Source organism: Antechinus flavipes, chromosome 4, assembly GCF_016432865.1.
Source record: "Antechinus flavipes isolate AdamAnt ecotype Samford, QLD, Australia chromosome 4, AdamAnt_v2, whole genome shotgun sequence".
In the NCBI taxonomy this organism is placed as follows: domain Eukaryota; kingdom Metazoa; phylum Chordata; class Mammalia; order Dasyuromorphia; family Dasyuridae; genus Antechinus; species Antechinus flavipes.
In genome coordinates this window covers 72433837-72456023 of record NC_067401.1, presented here as the reverse complement: position 1 = coordinate 72456023, position 22187 = coordinate 72433837, and the positions used below count along the sequence as shown (strand labels likewise).

At 37.0% G+C, this 22187-nt stretch overlaps 1 protein-coding gene across 2 annotated transcripts in view; it reads left to right on the top strand.

Annotated features, from left to right (window-relative positions):
* SLC44A3 (solute carrier family 44 member 3) overlaps positions 1-22187 on the top strand; it is a 98119-nt gene that overhangs the window by 58464 nt on the left and 17468 nt on the right. For both annotated transcript variants that reach the window (XM_051993302.1, XM_051993304.1), the window contains exons 11-12: positions 9780-9936; positions 12952-13038. In XM_051993302.1, the coding sequence (XP_051849262.1) occupies positions 9780-9936; positions 12952-13038 (244 nt within the window). The remainder of the gene's footprint in view (positions 1-9779; positions 9937-12951; positions 13039-22187) is intronic.

Genomic DNA, 22187 nt, shown 5'->3' with positions numbered 1-22187 from the left:
TGACTACAGAGGTAATCTCCAGGGTCTTCTGTAGGAGACTGAAGAAGACTCAAGGGTACAAATTAAGGAGCTGACCTTGGTGAGAATCTGCATCATCAGATATTGAAGTGAAATGGAGAAAATGGGGAATGATGAAGTCAAGTGGTTTTGAAATTGACAGCCAGGGAAAAGGAAGGGCTTAATGGATTCTAATTTATCTCTGAAGTAAGAAAGGAGATTCCCAATTGAGGCTTGAGGAGAGATGAAGAGATTTGTGGAAAAACCAAGATGGAAATATTGGGAATATTTGGGAGATATAAGGAAGAATAAAAGGATTATCTTGCTTCAGAGATGGCCCACATAAAATTAAATAATAAAAATTTGTAATAGACCCCATCAACATGGTGATGTGACTTGTTCTAACATTTTTAGCATTATGTGAGCAAGAGCAGAGAGAGGTAGAATTCATGATAATTTTAACTATAGAGTTAAAAATTAGGAAGTGGAGAAAGTAAACCTGGAAATGGGAATGATATGCTGAGGGGGGAAGAGGTCAAAGTACAGACAAAAAATGATTTTAAAATATACATAGGGATCAATGAAATGATAGAAGGTTGTCATTAGATAAAGGAATGTCAAAATTGGGTCCTAAAAGTGGACAATTATGGGTAATAGTGAGATCAAGGTCATGACTTGTGTGTGGCTGAAGGGTAACAAGGGTATAGGCCATCTAAATTAAGGAAATTGATGAAATAGAAGGCTAGAATGTTTGAATAAATCTCAATATAAAGGTTGAAGTCCCCTAATAAAAAGACAGGAGTTGGGATAGAGAAGACCATGATCCAGATAATGAATGAACTCTGAAAAAAAGAGGAAGAGGGCTGATAGATAATTGTCAGCAGGATCTGGTTTGGGTAATAAATTTGAAAAGAATAAATCTCAAAGGAAGAAAGAAATCTCAAAGAAAGGAAGAAAGGTTGCAGATTGATGGCAGAAAAGAGAGGATGTAGAGAGTAATGGGAGAAAAGGCATAAGACTATTCTTCTGGGTCAGTGGGAGCATGAGAGGATGGTAAAGATTCTTTTGGGAGAATCCAGGTCTCTGAAAAAACACAAGAAGAAGAGATCTGAAGGGAAGTTTATTAACAACAGAACAAGAATTGAGGAGTGGAAGGGGCAGGCAGAATTGTTTAGAAATTTGAGCAGGGTGGGACAAAGGGAGATGGAGATAATAAAATGGGAAGTGGTAACAGAAGTACATAGTTTTCATACTAGACAGCTAGGAACATAGTCTCACTGAGGATGAGAGAATAACTGGTGCTGTTAGATAAGGATTCCTGATATCTAACATGAATGTTAGAAGGCTATCTTAGTTTTCCTTCAAATACAAGGAAAGAAGAAAAATTGGACCTGATATTAAGGGTCTTTTCTATTGAAGAAGTCCTGGCAATAAGAATTTGATATCTGAGTTTTTTGACCCAAACTGGATTCTAGTAAAATTTTAGGATGTCTTTTATTAAGGAAATTTGGACATTTGGAAAAGAAAGTGAAAATCAAAATGAATCAGCCTATCTTCATCAAGAATAGGTCATGTATCACAACATAGCATTTCCATTCTTTCTGTTACTGTTTGCATGCATTTTTGTTTTCCTTCTCAGGTTTTTTTTTTTTTTTTACTTTCTTTCTAGATCCAATTTTTCTTGTGCAGCAAGATAACTATATAGATATGTATACATATATTGGATTTAACATATATTGGACTACCTGCCATCTAGGGGAAGGAGTGGGGGGAAAGAGAGGAAAAATTGGAACAGAAGGTTTGCAAGGGTCAATGTTGAAAAATTACCTATGCATATGTTTTGTAAATAAAAAGCTATAATAATAATAAAGAATAGGTCAAGTGAGAGTCACTTCATTTTTCTTTTTTACAAAGTTACTAAAATAATGAATCAGGGGAATTCTGTAGTTATTGTTTTATCTAGATCTTAGCAAAGCATTTAATAAAGTCTCATGCTGTTCTTGGGGAAAAGATGGAAAGAGAAAAAAATGGATTACTTATTGGTAAGGTTCAATTTAGCAGATTTGGGAACTGGCTGAATAACTAAACCCAAAGATGAGTGAGTCACTTAGAAGGTGGTCACCAGTGTAATGTCCCAAGTACTCAAACCTGGTCCTGTGCTTTTTTAACATTTTTTTTATCAGTGACTTGTTTAAAGGGTGTTAGGTGATAATCTTATCAATTTTGCAATGACGCAAAGAGAGGGAAAATAACTAACACTGAAAGACACAGTTGGAAGTCAAAAGAGATCTTGACAGCCTAAGAAATATGGCAAAATATACTAAGATAAAATTCCCTTGGCATATATTTATGCTTTTAAAAAACAAAAACTTCCAAGTTTCAAGATGGAAGAGGCATTCCATGACTCTAAGTAGCAGTTTGTCTAAGAAAGATTTAGGGGTTTCAGGGGACTGCAGGGGACTAATATGAGTCAACAGCATTATATAACAACCCTCACCATTTATGTGGTCTTAGGCTACATTGAATCAGTTTCCAGAAATAGGGAGAAGACACTAGTACTGTGCTCTGCTCTTATCAGGCCATATTTGAAGAATCATCTCCAGTTCCATGAGCTACATTTTAGGAAGATAACTCCTAAACTCTAGATCATTTAAACTAGAGGAAGTAAATGACAAGATGAAAAACTAAAAGCCCATGCCATCCATGTACAGGTCAGCTGAAGGAACCAAAGATATTTAGCCCAGAGAAGAAATTTGGGGTCAGCATGGCAGGAGAGGTGAAGCATATATGACACCTATTTTAAGTATTTGAAGGGTGCTCTTCTAGACAAGGGATTAGACTTGTATTTGAACCCAGAGAACATAAGTAGGAGCTGCAGATGAAAGATACAAAGAGGCAAATTGATATGAGGGAAAAGATCCTAATAAATTATCCAAAAGGAAAGTGGTTTGCTTCAGGAGGTAGAAAGTTGGCTATTGGCAGTCTTCAGGCTCAAGGCAGATGACTACCAATCAAATATGCTATATCCAGTCAATCAGTATGCATTTATTAATTTCCTACTATGTGCCAAGCAGTGTACTGGGATTTTGAAGAAAGGCAAAAGACAATCCCTGCTCTTATAATAAAGATTCTTTTAGGGATATGAGGTGTCAGTCAATAAGCATTTATTAAGTGCTTACTAAGTACTAAGTATTGTATTATATGCTGATTAAACTAGATAACCAGTGAGGTGCTCACCTTTGAAATTCTATAATTTATTTAAGCCCTAGACATTTATATTTCACCATGAAGTAAGTGTATTAAATCCCTTCCTAAGAATAGGTTGAATGGGGATGGAGGGACAAAAGTGAAGGCCCTGAGTCTGTAAGGTCTATCAATCAATCAACAAGTATTTTAAAAGTACTTGTTCTCCATCTTTTAACTATGACTGTAGAGCCCCATTCTGATATTTTTTGGACTTTGGTATCATTTCAATCTTTATTACAATAATTTCTTACCACATGATTTTTAGGTTGTACTCTGTGCAAACATAATGTAGCACTTTATAGTTCCTTTGTAACGAATCTTATTTGTTTCAAGTTGTTTAAAAAAAGGGACACAATATTAAAAATATACATTCTTTTCATCATTAAAAAAAAGTACTTGTTCTGTTCAATATTAGGAATAAAAAATAAAACAGCCTCTGTCCTCGAGGAAGTTACCTTCTGCTAGGAATATATAGCAAATAACCTGGTTCCTGCTCCTGTTAAGAGTCTCTCCCTTTTCCAGCCACTCCTTCCCTCAAAGGTCAAATTAATTTTCCTAAAGCAAAGTTTTGACCAACTTAACTCCCATTTTATCAACACTAGTGGCTCCCTATTGCTTCCAGAATCAAATATAACATTCTTTTTTGGTTTTTAAACTCCATAAACCTGGCTCTTTTTTGTCTTCCCAGTCTTGACACTTGATATGCCCTTTATATGACACCTGCTATAATCTGTCCTTACCCTCCATCTCTGGCTCTAAGCATATTCACTATCTGTCCCTAATACCTGGGACTTTCTCCCTTCTAATCTCTGCCTCTTAGTTTCTCTGGCTTCCTTTGTGTCTTATTTTTTTATTTATTTTTACCAGAAACCTTTCCCCTTCTTTCTTCATCTTAGTTCCTTTCTTCAGTAGACTATTCCCAATTTATACTATGTATAGCTTGTTTGTGCATAGTTGTTAGAATGCTGTCCCTTCCATAGATTGCAAGCTCCATGAGAACAAAGATTGGCTTGGTTGGAGATTTTTTGGGGGAGAGGGGAGTTGGGGTTTTTTTGCCTTTCCTTATATCTCCAGCAGTGAGCATGGTGCTTTGTACATAGTAAGTGCTTCACAAATGCCTGCAACATTGACTTGAGTGATATAAGTAATACAACATAAATAGGCAGTGATGTGTGGAGGGGAGACAGCACCGTGGGGAATAAGGAAAGGCTTCTTTGAAAGAGATGATTCTTAGTGGAGCCTTTAAGGGAATTAGAGATACCTAGATGGAGGATGAACAAGGAAGACATTCCATTGACAGGGGTTGAAGAAAAACTGATTAAAAACACGAAACTGGGAAGTGGAATAGTATATGTATAGTTAGAACAGAAAGCATATAAGAAGGAAAAAGGTATGGATAACCTTGAAATATAAGCTGGAATCTGCATCCAGAGAAACATCTTTGGAGACTGAATGTGGATCAAAGCAGAGTATTTTCATCTTGTTGTTGTTATTTGTTTGCTTGTGTGTTTTTTTTTCCTTTCTCATGATTTTTTCCCTTAGAAAATATGTTAAGAAGAATAGCACACATTTAATCTATATTGGATTGCTTGCTGATTTGGGGAGAGGGAAGGAAGGGAGAGAGGAAGAAAAATTTGAAACACAAAATTTTGCAAAGGTGAATATTGAAAACTATCTTTGCATAGATTGGGGAAAAAAAAAATATATATATATATATATATATATATTTTGCTGAGGCAATTGGAGTTAAGTGACTTGCCCAGGGTCACACAGCTAGAAAATGTTAAGTGTCTGAGGTCACATTTGAACTCAGGTCCTCCTGACTTCAGGGCTGATGCTCTATCCACTGTACTACCTAGCTGCCCCCTAAAATACTATTTAAGAAAAAGAAAATAAATATAGGCTGGAACATGGTCATAAAGGGATTTACATATCAGGCAGAGGAGTTTGTATTCAATCCTAATTATTGAGAAAAAGAACAACAGTCTCAAGCATTCTGAGTAGAACCAGTAGGGTTATGTCCTTTCTAGTCATATTTTAAATATTAACTTATACCTCATTCCCTAAGGAAGAAATATGGACGAGTTAGGAACACAGGCAGGAAAAGGTAGCAAAATAAACCTTGGTTTCTCTGTTACTCTACCAGGATGGCTGAATAGGATAAAGTCAGATCTCATAGATACAGAAGGCTGTCTTGGTTCCCCTTACCCTCACATCAATATCCAGGGCAGCTGTGCCCCAGAGCAAGTCTTAGAGCTGAGAATGAAAGGGAGGAGGAGCTGGTGATGGGGGAAGGGCAATGTGGGAAAAGTCAAAGGGTTTCTGCTCCTGCTGGTGGAGGCTGGCCTGAGGCCTGCTAGGTAGAGAAAGTTGAGAGCCACAGAGAAATAAAAGTAATTTCTCCAAAATCACTTAGATACCTTTAGGAATACCTGGATTTAAACCTAGTCTTCTGCCTCTAGTTTCAATGTTTCATCCACCATTCTAAATCCTTCCCTGGGACAGACATTCATAGTAAGTTAAGTTCAGCCATCACTAAGCAGATGGAGAGAGGGCTGAATTATCCATTTGCCAGTGAAGAATTTTGGGGCCAGCTGTAAAGAAATCAGACTTTGTCCTTCTGTGTCTACTAAGCGTGGTTAATATTTTAATTCAATGTTCTTAATACTTCTCCCCCAACCTCAGTGGGAGGAACTGGTTGGCATGGACTCTGATGAGGTCGCCCTGTTCCAGCATCCTATAATTCAACCATGGAATTTCCCAAGCCACCCTGTCCATAACCAACCTTGTAACGGGGTTTAGGATGGACTGTGCCCCTCCCGCTTACTCCTGGCAGCTTTGCCTTTGGATCATAGCATATAAACGTGGAACTTGTATGTTCATATACAAAATTAGACCTAAAAGTCATGCCCCTTCTTGTACCAAAGAGGAAACCAAGACTGAGAGGCAGTAGTGGCTAATAGGTAGTAAGCCTGCGATTGGAATCTAAGTCTGAATTCAGGATCACTACACCACAATGTCTTGAATGACAACTAAAATATTAAATGGATGTACTATGTGATGTTGCAGAAAGTAGGGGTGGAAATGTATATATGCTAGACTGATAGATGTGTTCCAGTAAAACCCTATTACTAATATCATGGCAGATCCATGGCTATGGGTCAGCCCCCAGGTCTCGTGTATATAATACTATACTTAAAATTCACTCTTCCATGGCAGGCCTGTAATAGAGATGTTATCCTTGATCCCTGGACACAAAATCAATCAATCAATAACCATTTGCTGTGTGCCAGACACTGTGCTAAACACTGAGCACTATAATAATAATGTAACTCAGCTGCATGTATGTTGTCCAAATAAGAGAGCAAACTTTCCTCTTCTCTCAAACATCCCCCGAAAAAAAAAAAAAGGCAAAAATAAAAGAGAAAATAGATTAGTTGTATTCCTGCAAGATGTTCTTCTCTGGGATTTTGTGAGGGTTGCAAGAACAAATGGGGGAGAGATAGGGAGAGACTCCAACCTATGATTTCATCTGGAGTGAGGAAAACAGGAAAAATGCTGATCTTAAGTAATGAGAGGACTTGGGAGGGATGGGATAGAGGTGGATGGGAACAATAGACTGGGAAGGTGATGGGAGAAGGAGGTAGTTTTTGCTTAGGCAACCATAGATCCTGTCTCACTGGGATTAAGTTATTAATACTTAGCAGTTTGATAGCCATGGCTCAGGGATATATGTAGGGCCTTTGGACAGGTGGTCTCTGAAATTAAAAAATAGTTCTTGCTCTAAAAGAGATTACATTCTAATGGAGGAGATAACATATGTGTTTGTATATGTAATACTTATATATCTTATATATAATATGTGTTATAAATATTATCTACATGTTTATAATGTGTATTATATGTTGTTTGTTATATACATTATGTAAACAACATTATGCTGTTTCCTGCATTAGAATGTAAGCTGTTTGAGGATAGAGACACACTAGTTGTGTCACCCTAGGTTGGTCACTTAATCCCAATTGCCTCATCATAAAACTCTTAATTTCTTTGAAGTAGGGATCTCTGCTTCTAAATTTTATATGTAACATGCATATGTATGGATTATGCATATATATATATACACACACACCCATATGTGTATGTAAATCCATGTAAAACAGATGGAAGATAACCTTAGAAAGTATGGTACCAGCATTGGGGTGTGACCAGGAAAGGCCAGCTGGAGGTTGTAGCCCTTGAGCTGAGTTCACACGGAAGCCAGGGATTCTGAAACATAGCAGTGAAGAAGGATTATGTTCTAGCCAGAGTAAACAGCCAGGGCAAAGAAATGGGAATAGGAGATACAGTGCTATGTGGGGGGTCCAGAATGGCTGCTTCTTAGAGTGAGAAGAAGGGAGTAAAATATAGGAAGCCTGGAAAGGTAGAAAGATGCCAGATTAGTTTGAGAATGGTTGAGAACCAGTTCATGCCTGGAATCTGCTGGATGGAGTTTTTATGCCAAAGAACAAGCATCCTATAAAGATGAAATCAGAGGGCTTGTTCTCCAAAAAAAAGAAAAAAATCCTGGTCTGAATAGATGATTTATATTCATGATAAAGACACATTTCTTAAAACCCTGAGACCTTTCTGCCTTTCTGCCAGAACAAGCCGTGAAGTAAGAATGTTCATTTTCAGGGGTTTCTCAGCCATCAGCTTACATTGCAGTGTAGAAGGACCCATTAGGGAGTCCATAGGGCTTTGCTTGGCAGGAGTGAAAGAACTGTTCACAAAGGCCTCTGTCTTTCCTGTGAACTATGTCTATGACTCTCCGTGGTGTGGTGTCGGTGGGAACAGAGTGGTGGGGCCGAATAGAGGGGCGTGGGGCTTGGGGAGGGCAAAGGTTGATATCCATTCTGCTCCTTTTCTTTTCTCTTCCTGCCTGTGACGCTGGCCCAGGGACATTCTTGGGAACTGTGTCATGACCATTTCTGTAAATGATTCGCATGAAAGTGACCTTTAAAGAGAAAACAGCAAGAACCACCAAAAAAAAAAAAATTCTTAAAAAAAAAATAAATAAAACCACCCCTTACTTTCAGGAGTGTCCTATCTGAGAGCTATTTGGAAGGGCCTGCATCTGAGAGTGTGGTTGTTTGGGTTGCTATGGGCCAACCAAAATGTATTTTGTTCGCAGAGGGTTATTGTTCTGTTGCTGAAATCCAATCACCAAAATCCTACACAACCACATTTGCTCTGGTTACATTCCCACGTGCAAAATCAGTTCTTTTGAGGTCATTGATTAGATATCCTGATAAACTCTGAAGCAGGAATGAGGTTAAGTTCAGTGACAGGAGTTCAGGAGCAAAAAAGAAGGAAAGTAACTACGGGGATTTGCTTACCTCAATTCTGAGGGCTTTCTCTGTTCTTATCTCCATTGACAGTATTGAATATAAGCAAAAGACCTTTGGGGCTGTTTTCTTGTTTTGTTTCGTTTTTTGTTTTGTCCTGGCCTGTGATTTCATTGATTTAAGAAGCTCCTACCTTTGAAGAAGGGAATTCCTTGTTCATCTTATGTCCTCAGAAGTTGGGACACTGAAAGTTTACTTAATTTGCCCAGAGTCAGCTAAGTGGCACAGTAGTTTAGCCCTGGGCCTGGAGTTAGGATTTGAATTCAAATTCACCCTCTCCCTTTCTAGGGCAAGTTATTTAACTTGTCTTTTCCTCACTTCTTCAGCTGTAAAATGGGAATGGTAATAGCACTTACTTTTTTAGGATATTATGAGGATCAAATAAGATAATATTTGTAAAGCATTATAAAGATGCTATATAAATGTTTATTCTTTTTTCTTCCCTTCCCTATCCCTCTTGACACAGAATCGCACAACTGGTATATGTAAAAAGCAAGAACTGAATCCAAGTCATAGGCATAAAATCTTAGATTTATAATTGGAAGGTTCCTCAAGGATCATCTCTAGCCATTCTTAATCTAGGACCCTGGAACTTTTTTTTTTAATGTTTTGATAACAATTTTAGTATGTTCAATGTTCTTTAGAATCCTATATACTTAATTTTATGCATTTAAAAACATTGGAGAAGGAATCCTCCATCACACACACACACACACACACACACACACACACACACACACAGAACCCCTGCTCTAGTCATACCCTTGTAATTTGTCACTTAGTGCTAAGGAAATTGAGACCCACAGAACCTTACCCAGTGTCACACAGATAGTGTCAGAGCTGCGATTTCAGATTCATATCTTCTAACCCATCTAACCATTTTTCCATTGTAGCACAGTGCCTGACTCCAAAGCTGGTTCCAGAACCAATTTCCTACATGACCTTTCCCCACAAGAGCTATTAGTAAGAAATTCAATGAGCCCAAATAATTGCTTAAATTTAGCAAACAGCAAAGTGTCTGAAGGCTCTCCTCTCCTCCATAACGCTAAAACTTTGAGCCCTCGTGCTGATCTAAAACACAAAGATGTCATGGAACAACTGGATCATTGCCTTTTTGAATGCTTTCTTTTTTTCCCCTTCCCTTCATAGAAATAAAAGTGACCCTCCTCGGCGCCCCATCCTTTCATCCTTGGTCACTCTTTTTAATTATCATCAAGGAACGGTTGTAAAGGGGTCCTTTCTAATCCCCATGGTGAGGATTCCGAGAACGGTTTTCACATACCTCTCTAACACCCTGAAAGAAAAGGTAAGTGAATTATACTGTGTGCTTCCAAACCCTGCCTCCTGCCCTGGCCTGCTGCCAAGGGTCAGGTTGCAGGAAAGAAACCAGCTGGAAAACTACAGCTAGCTTGGGGTGAGGAATCCAATCTGGGCCTTTGTCAGTTCAGTGGGCTTCGGTATTCTTTCAATCATTTGTTTTCACTGTGCAAGTCTTTCTCTTACTTTTTGTGAATTTTGGTGGTTGGGCTTGAGAGTGAGAGAAAAGGGAGGGAGAGAGAGAGCTGGAAATGGTTTGAGTGCCTCATCTATTTAGCTGAATTTTTTTCTCATTTAAATGTTTGCTAGAGGGGGAAAAACAGAGGAATAAATACTTGAGATAAAATTTGAAGTCCGCCAGGGCATTTATCCCACGGCCATTTTCAAAAAAACAAATAAATGAAGCACTAGGTAAAAAGGTTTACTTCTGGTTTTTATGAGAGAATATTCCCAATCTTTTCCATTTCGCACAGGATGTCATGGGAAGTTGCTGCTATGTACAATAGGAATGGGCAAGCTGACCCAGATCCCTGCTCCAAACCTAAGCAAAGATAGAAAACTATAGAGTTTTTGTTTGTGTTGCTGCTCCTCCCCCACCCCCCCAAAGCTCCCCCAACCCATCCCGCTGGTTTTTATTTCCATGCACATTTGGTTATGAATGCCAACAGAAACCAGAACACCAGGAAAACAGCTGCTCTCATGGTATTTCTGGCCCGCTGGAACAAGGAAAGATTGGAAATACCCCAAGCCAGCCTGTTCTCACACAATGTTTTGCCAGAGGGTTGGAGAAACATCCGAAGTTGCAACTATTTAAGATCCAAACCTTTCGAGTCTATGTACCATTAGTGAAATAGAGAAGATACTATATGTATGGATGTCTTCTCAAGTCCTTGGAGTTCTGGTTTTTGTTGTTGTTGTTGTTGCTTCTGGAGAGTAAAATTGTCTAGAAATTGCTGTGTGCTTTCTTAATAATCCATGGAAAAGCCACAAGATGAATACAGAAATTAGGAAACATTGATTGGATTTCACACAAAAACACTTTGGCTTCCGGATCATGAAATGCATATTAAGTAGTTGTCATTTGAGGTGTGGAGCTGTTGGGTTTGGGTTTATTACTGTCTGGATCTCAAGGAGCCACATTTTGGTAGTTTTCTTTCATCTCAAAGAGTCTTTTCCCCAGTCAGGACAAAACTGAAGATTTCTTCATTTCTGGCTTCTGCTTTTTCAGAAATGGTCTTTTGCTCCTCCCATCCCAAGAGACCTGAAGAAAGTGATTCCTTAGGGAGAAATTAATTTTTATATAACTCAAGCAAGAGGTTTAGCTGACCCAGGAGGCAGAAAAAAAAAAAAAAGCGCCAGTCTCTGAAGGGAAGCCTTTTTATAAATCTTGGGAAGAAATTGGCAGAATAGCTCCAGGTCTCAAGCATGGAATCATAAAATTTGCTTTATCATCACTAAGATTCCATGGCATCATGAAGCCCAAATCCTTTTTGATCATATTATACTTCTAAGGACTCTTAAAAGGAAGCAACCTGTAAGAGCCTTCAGGGGAAGAACATTAATCTTTATATCTCCAGGTTCTTAATGTTTATTGATTGATGGCAGAGTGCTGACCTTAGTCTCAAGGGGTTTGAGTCTAGTTTCCAGTTGTGTCACCTGTGTGACACCTGTGTCAACCTCTTTAGACCTCAGTTTCTTTATCTGTAAAACATTTGACCTCTAAAAGTCCCTTCCAGCTCTAGAGTGATTATCCTTTTCTAACTTAAAAAAATCTTCCTTCACACTAACAATATATCATCAATTTAGAAATTTCAGTCAACCACCATTTGTCTTTGCTACTTTAAATAGGCTAGTTTATGATCAGAGACAGGCCCAGAAGAACCCAGATAAAGTTTCATCCAATTGAATTGGCTTTAGAGCAAAAAAAAAAAAAAAAACCCTACCAACCACAAAAAAAAAAAAATAAGTCCATATAAGGCTAGGGTCCTGCCGATGTAAGATTTCATAGTTATTTGTGGAAATTCCTTAACTGATTATTAACTCTGATGTGGGTACTTCATGTTTGACTCCTCCCCTCTCTCTCCCAATAGTCTCAGTATTGAAACATGTGAGGAATTCAGATTATCTTTAGAAAATATAATTTTCTTTCTTGGACTTTAACCTCCAAACTAAAATTTTTGTTTCTATTTTATTTTATTAAAATGAAATAAACTCGTTCTCTTAAAATAAAACAAACAGGTTCTCTCTTTTTCGTGTATATGTATAGAGCTTGGGGATGGGAATTGGGGGATGAGAAGGAGATGGTATGAAAGATGGAGCTAGGTTTGTGGCCTGTCTTTAACAAACATTAGCTATGTGAATTTGGGTAAGTCATCTAACCTTACTAGGCCTCAGTTTCCTATTCTGAAAAATTTATGTAGAGTTCTGTTCCAATTCTAAAACTATAAGTTACAAGCAAATTGTTGGTTAGCAATAGCAGAGTTTACACACCAGGTATTCCCTACCTTATGAAATTGCTAATTCTGGTCAAAAAAGGGTATAGATCAAAGACCCACATTGTTTGGCATTCTCCCCAGAATGCTATGTTTTTTATATGCTAAAGCCATTTATAAAAATTGTGCGCAATTTAAAAAAGCATTTGGTAGGAACCAAAAAAAAAAAAAAATGGGATTCAAAAACAGTCTTAGAAAATTGCCTGGGGCATTTAAATGTTCATGAACTGCCCACTCTCATAGCTAGTCTGTATCACTGGCAGAATTTGAAGCTAAATCTTCCTGACTCCAAAACCAGCTCTCTCTTCAACTCCTGTGAGCTACAGTTTCCTGTTTTTTACTAAATAAAAACATTTCTGTGTGGTCATATAAGAATCACTATATTCAGAGTCATGCCCAAGCCAAAATAAACCTGTTTCCCAATTGCCTCCTTCACATTTTGCAGACAAACTCATGGATCCCCACTCCATCTGCTTTTTCTTCTTTTTCTAACATTTTCTTTTTCCCAATAGGAAGACAGTGCCTGTGCAAAGTACATGCTTAAGTGCTGCTTATGCTGTTTTTGGTGCCTTGATAAATGCCTGAGCCATGTAAGCCAGGTAAGTTTCTCAATTAGAAATGGGGTTTGGGTGATATGACACTGAAATGAAGATTGTAAAATGCAAGTTCCTTTTAGGACAGTTACCTTTTTGTTTTTCTATTCCCAGAATCTAGCACAGTGCCTGGTACTTAGAAGGTGCTTAATAAGTGTTTGTAGGGTTGAGCTTAATTGGATGAAATGGAAGGGGATAAAATTGATAGCTCATGATTGCCTTTAGCTTTAAAGAACAGTAGTCTCTCAGGTTTGAAAAGAAACATATTTCTCTTCTACAGAGAACAAAAGGGAATAAATCACTAGTTTAGTGAATATAGTATTTTTGGTGTCTTGTCAGAGAACTATAATTTTCCCTTAAATGGGGAGGAAATTGCCTCCCTAATTTTATACATTCCACCAATCTTCTTTCAAGATATAAATAACTTTCTCCCCCTGTGATTTATAAACACATACTATCATTGTTTAAATTTTGATTTTTTTTGTTCAAAAATATTCAAATTGATGAAAAACACAGATTCTTTGAGTTGAATTCTCTTTCTCCTCCAGAGGTATGACTTCCCCCTCATTCCCTCCCTTCCCTCATCTTCAATATCTCTTATTGACTCTTCTGATGATGACAAACACCCAGATCTCCCTAACCCTTAAAAACCCTTTACTTTCTCCTGCTATCCCCTCAAGCTATCATCCAAACTCCTAGAAATGACCATGTATAATCATTGCCTCCCAAATCACCTCTCCCACACTTAAAAAAAAAATTTTATTGATGTCCTTTTAAACATGGCTCTTCCCAGTGACCCCCTACCACCTTCACCATAGAATCCTTTTAAATAGAAAACAAAACAAAACAAAACAAAAATAAATAAATAAGCAAACAAAACAGCACTTTGGCTGCGTCAAACCATTTACATCCCACTGTTCATCTGTATGGTCCACTATTTCCTTGCCAAGATGAGAGAGTTTAGTTTCACTGATACATTGAACTCTGAAGTAAAGAGGGTCATTGCACAACTCAGAATATTGGTGTCTTTGAGTATTTTACATTAGTGGGACTTTACAACCTATATTAAAAAAGTATCATCATTGTGTAAATTGTTCTTTTGGTTTTTCATATTTCATTCTGCATCATTTCATGTAAAGCTTCTCAAGTTTTTCAGATTTCTTCATATTTGTCATTTCATATAGCACAATAATATTCTGTTCCATTCATATATATAGTTTATTCAGCAGTTACTCAATATGCAATACTTTTCCCTCTTGTCTTTGACTTCTTTGGGATATTATCCTAGAAGTGAACCACTGATACAAAAGTTATATAATATATAATAACATTTTTGCTATAATTGCAAAATTATATTCCAGAAAAGGGGAGAATTTGGACCAAATCTTCTCATAGGTCCCTTGTAACTCCAACATTTAATGGCTCTATAAGTATTTACTAAACACATATTGAATGCAGGGACATACAATATAGGTTAAGTGCTGTGGCAGAACCACAACCTGTAAATCACCACATAAGAGAGAAGATGTCAAGTACTGAAATGAATTTTACAGAGCCCTAAGATATTTCAGAAAAGGGAATTAGTGCAATCTGGAGATATCAAAGAAAGCTTCATAGCAAGGAGAGTGAGGGAAACATTAAAATTAGAGGGTACTAACTTCCCACTGGAGATCTTTACCTAAATGAAGGTCCACTTTCATATAGGTAGAAAATATCTAGCTGATCTACATTTAGTAACAAAATCTTAGAAAATTCCCTTAGGCTCAATGACTTGCACATGGTCACAGAGCTAGTGTCAGTGGCAAGGTTTGAATTTAGGTTGCACAGTGGAGAGAGTGTCAGGCCTGATATTAGGAAAATTTCAGGAGTTCAAATCTGGCCTCTGACACTAGTGGTGTGATTCTTGGCAAATCACTTATATCTGTTTGTCTCAGTTTCCTCATCTGTAAAATGAGCTGGAGAAGAACCCCAACATGGGGTTAGACCCCAAGAGTTAAACCCAATTGAAAGGAATGAACAAAAACAAGAACTCTTCTTGACAAGAAAATACTCTATTGACTGCCTGACATTGCTAATCATTTTTATACCAATGACTAATAATAATAATGCTTACAATTATGTAGCTCTTTAAGGTTTACAAAAGATTTCCCATGCATTATCACATTTCATCCTCAGAACAATCCTGTAAGTAGGTAATATTATTACCTCCATTTTTTTCAGATAGGGAAACTGAGGCTAAAAGATAGGATCATATAGCAAGTAAATACTGAGAAAGGATTTGTTGAATGCATGTCTTCATGACTCTAAGGCTAGCACTCTATGGGCTAGGCCAAGCTTTCTTTTCACTAGTCCCTAATGTATGGGTTGGTATTGGTTGCTTTTTTTTTTTTTTAACATCTTTGAAAGAGGACACAAGCTCCCCCTTCCTCTATTCCCCAGTGTACTCAAATCCACCTCTCACAGGTCAATAAGGTTTCTAGAATGCTCTACCTTGACAAATTTGTTCCCCTTGTACCTGAAATCCTACGATTTTTTTTTTACATTTTTACATTTGTAAAGTGCCTACTCTGTGATGGATATTGCTAAAAGCTGGGGGTGAAATATGAAAGTGAGATAATTCTTGCCCTCAAGAATTTTATATTCTGTTGGGGAAAAAAACATATTTGCAAGTAAATACAGGACATATTATATATACACATATACATACACACATATATCTGAATCTGTTTTTTTTTTTTAATGTGCATTACTATGCAGACCTAAGTGACCAAAGAATTTTTGTTCTCAGTGTTCATATCATATCATGCCTTTCCATAGGAAGGCAAGTCAATGATCATTTATTAAGTGCCCACTGTGTGCTCTTTGCTGCCTATACCTGTCCCTGTTGATTTTTTAATTATTAAACCTAAAACAGGGACTGCTGGGATGGTACTCTTTGATGACTGCAGTGATGACATAGTGTCATGTATTTTATTTTATTTTTAATAATATTTTATTTTTCCAAATACTTTTAAAGATAGTTTTCAACATTCATCTTTGCTAAACCTTGTGTTCCTAATTCTCTCTCCTTTCCTCCTTCTCCCTCCCCAAGACAGCAAACAATCCAATATAGGTTAAACATATGCAGTTCTTCTAAACATATTTCCATATTTGTCATGCTGCACAAGAAAAATCTTATCAGAAAGGGAAAAAACAAGAGACAGAAAACAAACAACAACAAAAAAAGGTGAAAATGCTATGCTTTGATTCACATTCAATCTCCATAGTTCTCATCCAGAGGGATACAAATGACACTTTCTATCACAAATCTACTGGAATTGCCTTGGATCACCTCATTGTTGAAAAGAGCCAAGTTCATCACAGTTGGTCATCACATAATTTTGTTGATTCTGCGTACAATGTTCTCTTGGTTCTGCTCATTTCACTCAGCATCAATTTTTTGTCTTTTCAAATTTTTCAAGTCTTTTCAAATTTTTCTTAATCAACCTGTTCATCATTTCTTATAGAGCAATAATATTCCATAACATTCATATATTATAACTTATTCAGCCAATCCCTAATTGTTGGATATCTACTCAACTTCCAGTTCCTTGCCAGTACAAAAAGGGCTGCTGACGTCATGTATTTTAGTGATAAGGAGCAGGGAAACGATGTGGCAAGTGTAACTTTTTTTTTTGACAATATAATTTGAGTGAGTGACAAAGCCTATAATACTAAGTTCAAGGCAACATTGTAACGGTCAGAGTGCTGAAATTGGAGTTAGGAGAGATCTGGGTTCAAATGTTGCCTCTAACAATTATTACATAACCACAAGTAAGGCATGTAACCTTGCTAAATTTCAACTGCCTGATATGTAACATGGGAATAATGATATTCCTTAAATAAGGAAGTGCCTTCTTCATAAAGCTGATGTAAGGAGCAAATGCAAACCTTAAAACATATAAATATCTTTTATTTCTAATAATCATAGTATTATTATTATTATTTAGACTTTTTTTGGGGGGGGGGAGGGGGCAAGGCACTTGCAAGTAAGTGTTAAGTGTCTGAGGCCAGATTTGAAGTCAGGTTTTTCTGACTCTATTCACTGTACCATCTAAGTGCCCTTATTATTTCTATAATTATTTCTGTTATTTCTAATAAAAATAGCTGATTTTTTAGGATGATAGATTTCAAGCTAGAAGCACCTTTGGAGGGTACTGAGTCCAACCCTGTAATTTTACAGGTGAGGAAAATTGCAGCACAAAGAAGTTGTGATATGCTCAGGGTCATACAAGTAGTATCTGAGATGAAATTTGAATCTGGCTCTTCCTACTCCAATTCTAGTGCTCTCTCCAATACACAGTTTTTAGTACTTTATTCTGGCCAAAGTATCATGAGACTGTTTCTACTGTTATTATTGTTGGCTTGGACCTATGGAGATAATGTGATATAGCAAAGACCTGACCTCAGAATCCCAAAGACCTGAATTCAAGTACTGTCTCTGACACATCCTGTTTGTGTGACCCTTGGTAAGACTGCAGTTCTCTGAACCATAACTAAGTCTCTAATATTATAAAGCTGCAAAAAGCAATTGTTGATCTTCATCGGTCAAGAGAGTTCCTCCATAGGGAGGAAACCTAAAACCCTTAAACTACAGGCTATTATCATTATTATCATATCAATAATAGAGAAGCAACTATATAAGAGAGATGTCTCCTTCATAAAGTAGATGTAAAAATCAAGTGCTTACCCTATTTTAAGATGTGTGTATATATATGTGTGTATGTATGTACATATAAGCATATTTATATTGTGTACCTATATACATATAAACACAAGTGTACATGTCTGTGTTATGTATAAAATCTATAATAACAATGTAAATAATAACCACAACAATAATAACAAAATCTTGCATGTTGCATTGCCCTGATCTGGGGCATCTAGAAGATTGGCAGAGATGAGGATGCTTTCTGTATCTTCCTACCAACATTATTTTTGTTTGTTTGTTTTATTGGAGAGTTCAGGTGTTTTTTTTTTTTTTTTTCATTTATATCATAGTGTCTTCCCAATCCTATTAACCTCCAGCAAAAACTCTTCAAACAGAGAAGTACAATTCAGCAAACAAAGTGATATGATTATATCTGGCATCATATATTTTATTCTGTAACTTTAGTTTACCACCTCTTTACTGAGAAGAAAGAACTATATTTCATTTTCTGGTCTCACAAATCAAGATTGGTCATTGCATTGGTCTGAGTTTAATGGTTTTTAATGTATTTTTCCTTTACATTCTCTAGGTGATTGTGTGTGTTGTTTTCTAAGGTTATTTTCTCAGTGTTCATGCTGTGTAAAACAAAGAATGACATCTAAGGTGCTAATAAAATTACAGCCAATGATAGTTTCAGAAACCATTATTCAATGCCACATTTCTGCCTTTGGCTGTGATGTGGGGATTGCTATGGAGCCAGTTAAGTAGTTCAGTGCTCTGTTTCACTGACCAATGGCCAGAATCAGGACAAGATGAATCACATTTACTTGGTTCAAACAACAAAGTTTGCCCGGCTCTCTACAGTTCTATCAGCTCAAAGATCCTAAATAAATATAAGATCGTTATCTCTTTCCACCCCAGATTCTACTAACTTTCAAAATATTTTGGTCAGCAGGATCCCTAAAGAGCCCATTGAAACCATCTCAGCCTTTGTCTGATGTGATTTAAAAAAAAAAAAATCAGTGGTAGCTAAGAAGTATTTAGATACACACATCCAACGCCCCCGCCTTCCTCTCCGCCCCATACTTTTTTCTGGCTTCCAAAGCACATAATGTCTGCTTCTGTCTCAAGAGTCTTTGTTGCAGAGACTTCACTTTTTAATATTTCAAAGCCTTCTTTTCTTCTGTCTTCCTCTGTGAGCCCGATTTCAATGAACCTTTTTTTTTCACCGTCTATCAATAGTGCAAGGGTAGTCCTTCACTTTTCCATTTGGAGTTTTGGTTCATCCTCAGCCAACTGGCAGATCTTCAGTTACCCTCTTCCATAGAGCAGCACGTGCATTCAGGAAGAAAGTAACGAATGATGTGGGGTTTCTTTATCCAGATGCCCAACATGATTTAAAAGCCTTAAAGGGGCCTCATCCTTCTAGAGTAGATATTGCCAGAATCAGGATGCCTTGGGAGATTTTAAGCTAGCCAAAGAAAGCTATTCTTTTAAAAGTTTGCATGTCATTAAAACAGTCATTCTGAATTCAAGTTACCCTCTTAGTCATGTGTTTTCTGGGGACTGGCAACTAATCTTGTGAAGATGGATATGCTATGCACGTGTATGCATATCATGCAAAAATATACATTTGTGTATACATGATCATTTGCTGGAAAAAAATCTCTTGTAGCCAACAGTAATCCTCATAGCACAGCTGTTTCTGGGCAAATGGTACTTATCCCTATTTTAAATAGAAAGGAATGGAGGCACCAAGGAAGCTTACCATTTTCCAGGAACCATGAAGTGTCTCAAGAGCAACAAATAGAAGCTGGTATTAGAAAGGTATTCTGTTTAGAATTGAAAGAAACTTAGAGTCTTATCTATCTCATTCTGAACATTTTTTCAAGCCAGAGAAGTAAACAGATCAAATTTATCCAGGGAGTAAACAAACCTGGAATTTGAACCCAGGACTTCTGTTTTTATTCTACCTATAACTCCTCACTGCCTTGATCTTGGATCCTGGGGTGTCAGTTGGAAGCCACTGAGGCTGGGGAGCATGACTTTCTATAATTCTGAGATAGCATAGCTGTCTCAGACTGCTAAAATGTGGGCTGGAATCTGGGACTAGAACTACATTGGACCCTACCATTCTTGACTTCCATCTGTAACAAAAACGAGAGCACGCCCATCAGAAATCAAGTTCTTTTTAATAGTTCCTGGCTTAAAATTTCTCTTTCTGGACATGCAGGAATAAATCAACATAGAAAGGATGGTAGAGAGGGGTAAAAAGCGTGTGTGTGTGTGTGTGTGTGTGTGTGTGTGTGTGTGTGTATTGTGTATATGTGTGTATGTGCACATAAGCTCAGATATATAGAATTCCCCACTTACAGTTTTTTGTTTGTTCATTTATTTTGGTCATGTCTGACTCTTTGTGACCCCATTTGAGGGGTCACAAAGATACTAGAGTGGTTTGTCTTTTCCTTTTTCTGGCTCATTTTACATATGAAGAAACTGAGGCAAACAGTTAAATGACTTTTCCAAGATTACTCCCCCCAAGGCATTAACTTAGTGGTAAATGGGAGTCTATCTATAAGACATAATTATGTGACTGCTTCTAAAGAAATTATTTATGAAGTTATGGTTTGATCTTCTTAATTTAATTTAACCAGCAATTAGTATGCCTTCTATATGCCAAGCATCGACAATACAAAGACAGAAAAGTGATCCCTGCCTTCTAGAAACTTATCTTCTTCTATAGAAGGAAACAACATAGACATAGAAAATGAACTACAAACTATGTATAATTTGGGAGGAAAGAAGGGTCATAAGCAGTTGGAGGAGTCAGGATAGGCTTCTTATAGATGACCCTTGAATTGAGCTTCAAAGGAATTGGGAATTCTGTAAGGTGACTGTAAGGGAATGTGTCTGTTCCAGGAGTGGAAATTTGAAGATAGGAATTGAGATGGTGAGTACAAGGAACACGTCTCTCTGGTTGGAACAGAAAATAATAAAGTAAACTGGAGCCAGACTGAAAAGAACTCTAAAAGTAAAACAGAGGAGTTTGTATTTTACATTAGTGGCCAAAAAAAAAAGGCTTCTTCTTTTAGCCCTTGCAAATAGATGAAAAATTGAGAGATTAGAGGTAAAGAGGTTGTGATTTACTAACCAATGAATATTTGTTGAGTGCCTGCTATATGCCAACCTTTATGCTGCAAATGCAAACATAAAAAATGAAATAACTCCTGCCCTCAGAGAACTTACATTCTAATAGAGCCAACAGTCTGTGTATGAGTTCAAATCTAGATACTTCCTAAAGGTGTTTCCCCTAGCAAGTCATTCCCCTCTCTAGACTTGATTTCCTCATCTGTAAAAATGAGGGGATTAAGTTTGATGACCTCTAAGGTCCCTTCCACTTCTAAATCCATGATCCCATGAGCCTCCCAATACACATAGTACATTTATAACTTTGAGGGGTAAAGGCAGTAGCTGCCAGAGGAAGGACTTAAACCTAGATCTCAACTAATTATAAAACTAATATTCTTTCTGTGTGTGTGTATGTGTGTGTGTGTTTATAATCTATTTATTCTGCATGTGTGTGTATACACACACACAAATACATTGAATGGATATACACATAGAACATATATTTTAATCTATATGTACTATCTATATAGACTGTACATAAATAAATAGAATGTATAAATACATATACACACATACATAGACATACATATATATAGAATGTAAGCTTTTTTAAGGCAGGGGCCATTTCATTTTAATCTTTGTATCCCCGGTACATAGCACTGTTCCTGACACTTAAATACTGGCAGTATTTAGTATTTATAAGAATGTTTGTATATTATTCAGTATATAGAAAGACTCCTTTGTATAAATAACTTAATTGCTCACAAGATTGTGAGTTCCCTAAGAGTGGTTACCATGATTTCATGCAGCTATGTGCTGATTAATATTTAACAATCAGTTTTCTGAAGAAAAGAAATCCATGCAGGACCCAATTCAAATTTAATCTACACTATTAACATTTTCTCCATCTTAAACCTAGCCAATTATTCAGAGCAATAAATCAAGCCCTGATTTGTAGCATTTGCCCATTTCTAAGGCATAAATGGAAATTTACAGTGAAAATTTAACCATTAATTTGGAATTGATTCCAGCACATCCTTGCCCTTATGTGTCTTTTGTTATCCTCTTAATACCTAAAGCTGTGCCCAGGACACATCCTCAGCTTCCAAACCCAGTGCTCTTGCCATTGACCCACATAGAAGTGAGGAACAAAAGGCTGTAAAGTACAATAAATGGTAAGATAACTTGATAAATTTGGTTGAATTGAACTGAAGGACTAGAATCTCCCTTTGATGTTACAATAGCAGAGAGAGGTTTGAAAAATGCCATGGTGGCATTAAAGGTTTCAATAGAAAGTTGAAAAATTCTAGGTAATCATTTAATAGAGAAAGCAATG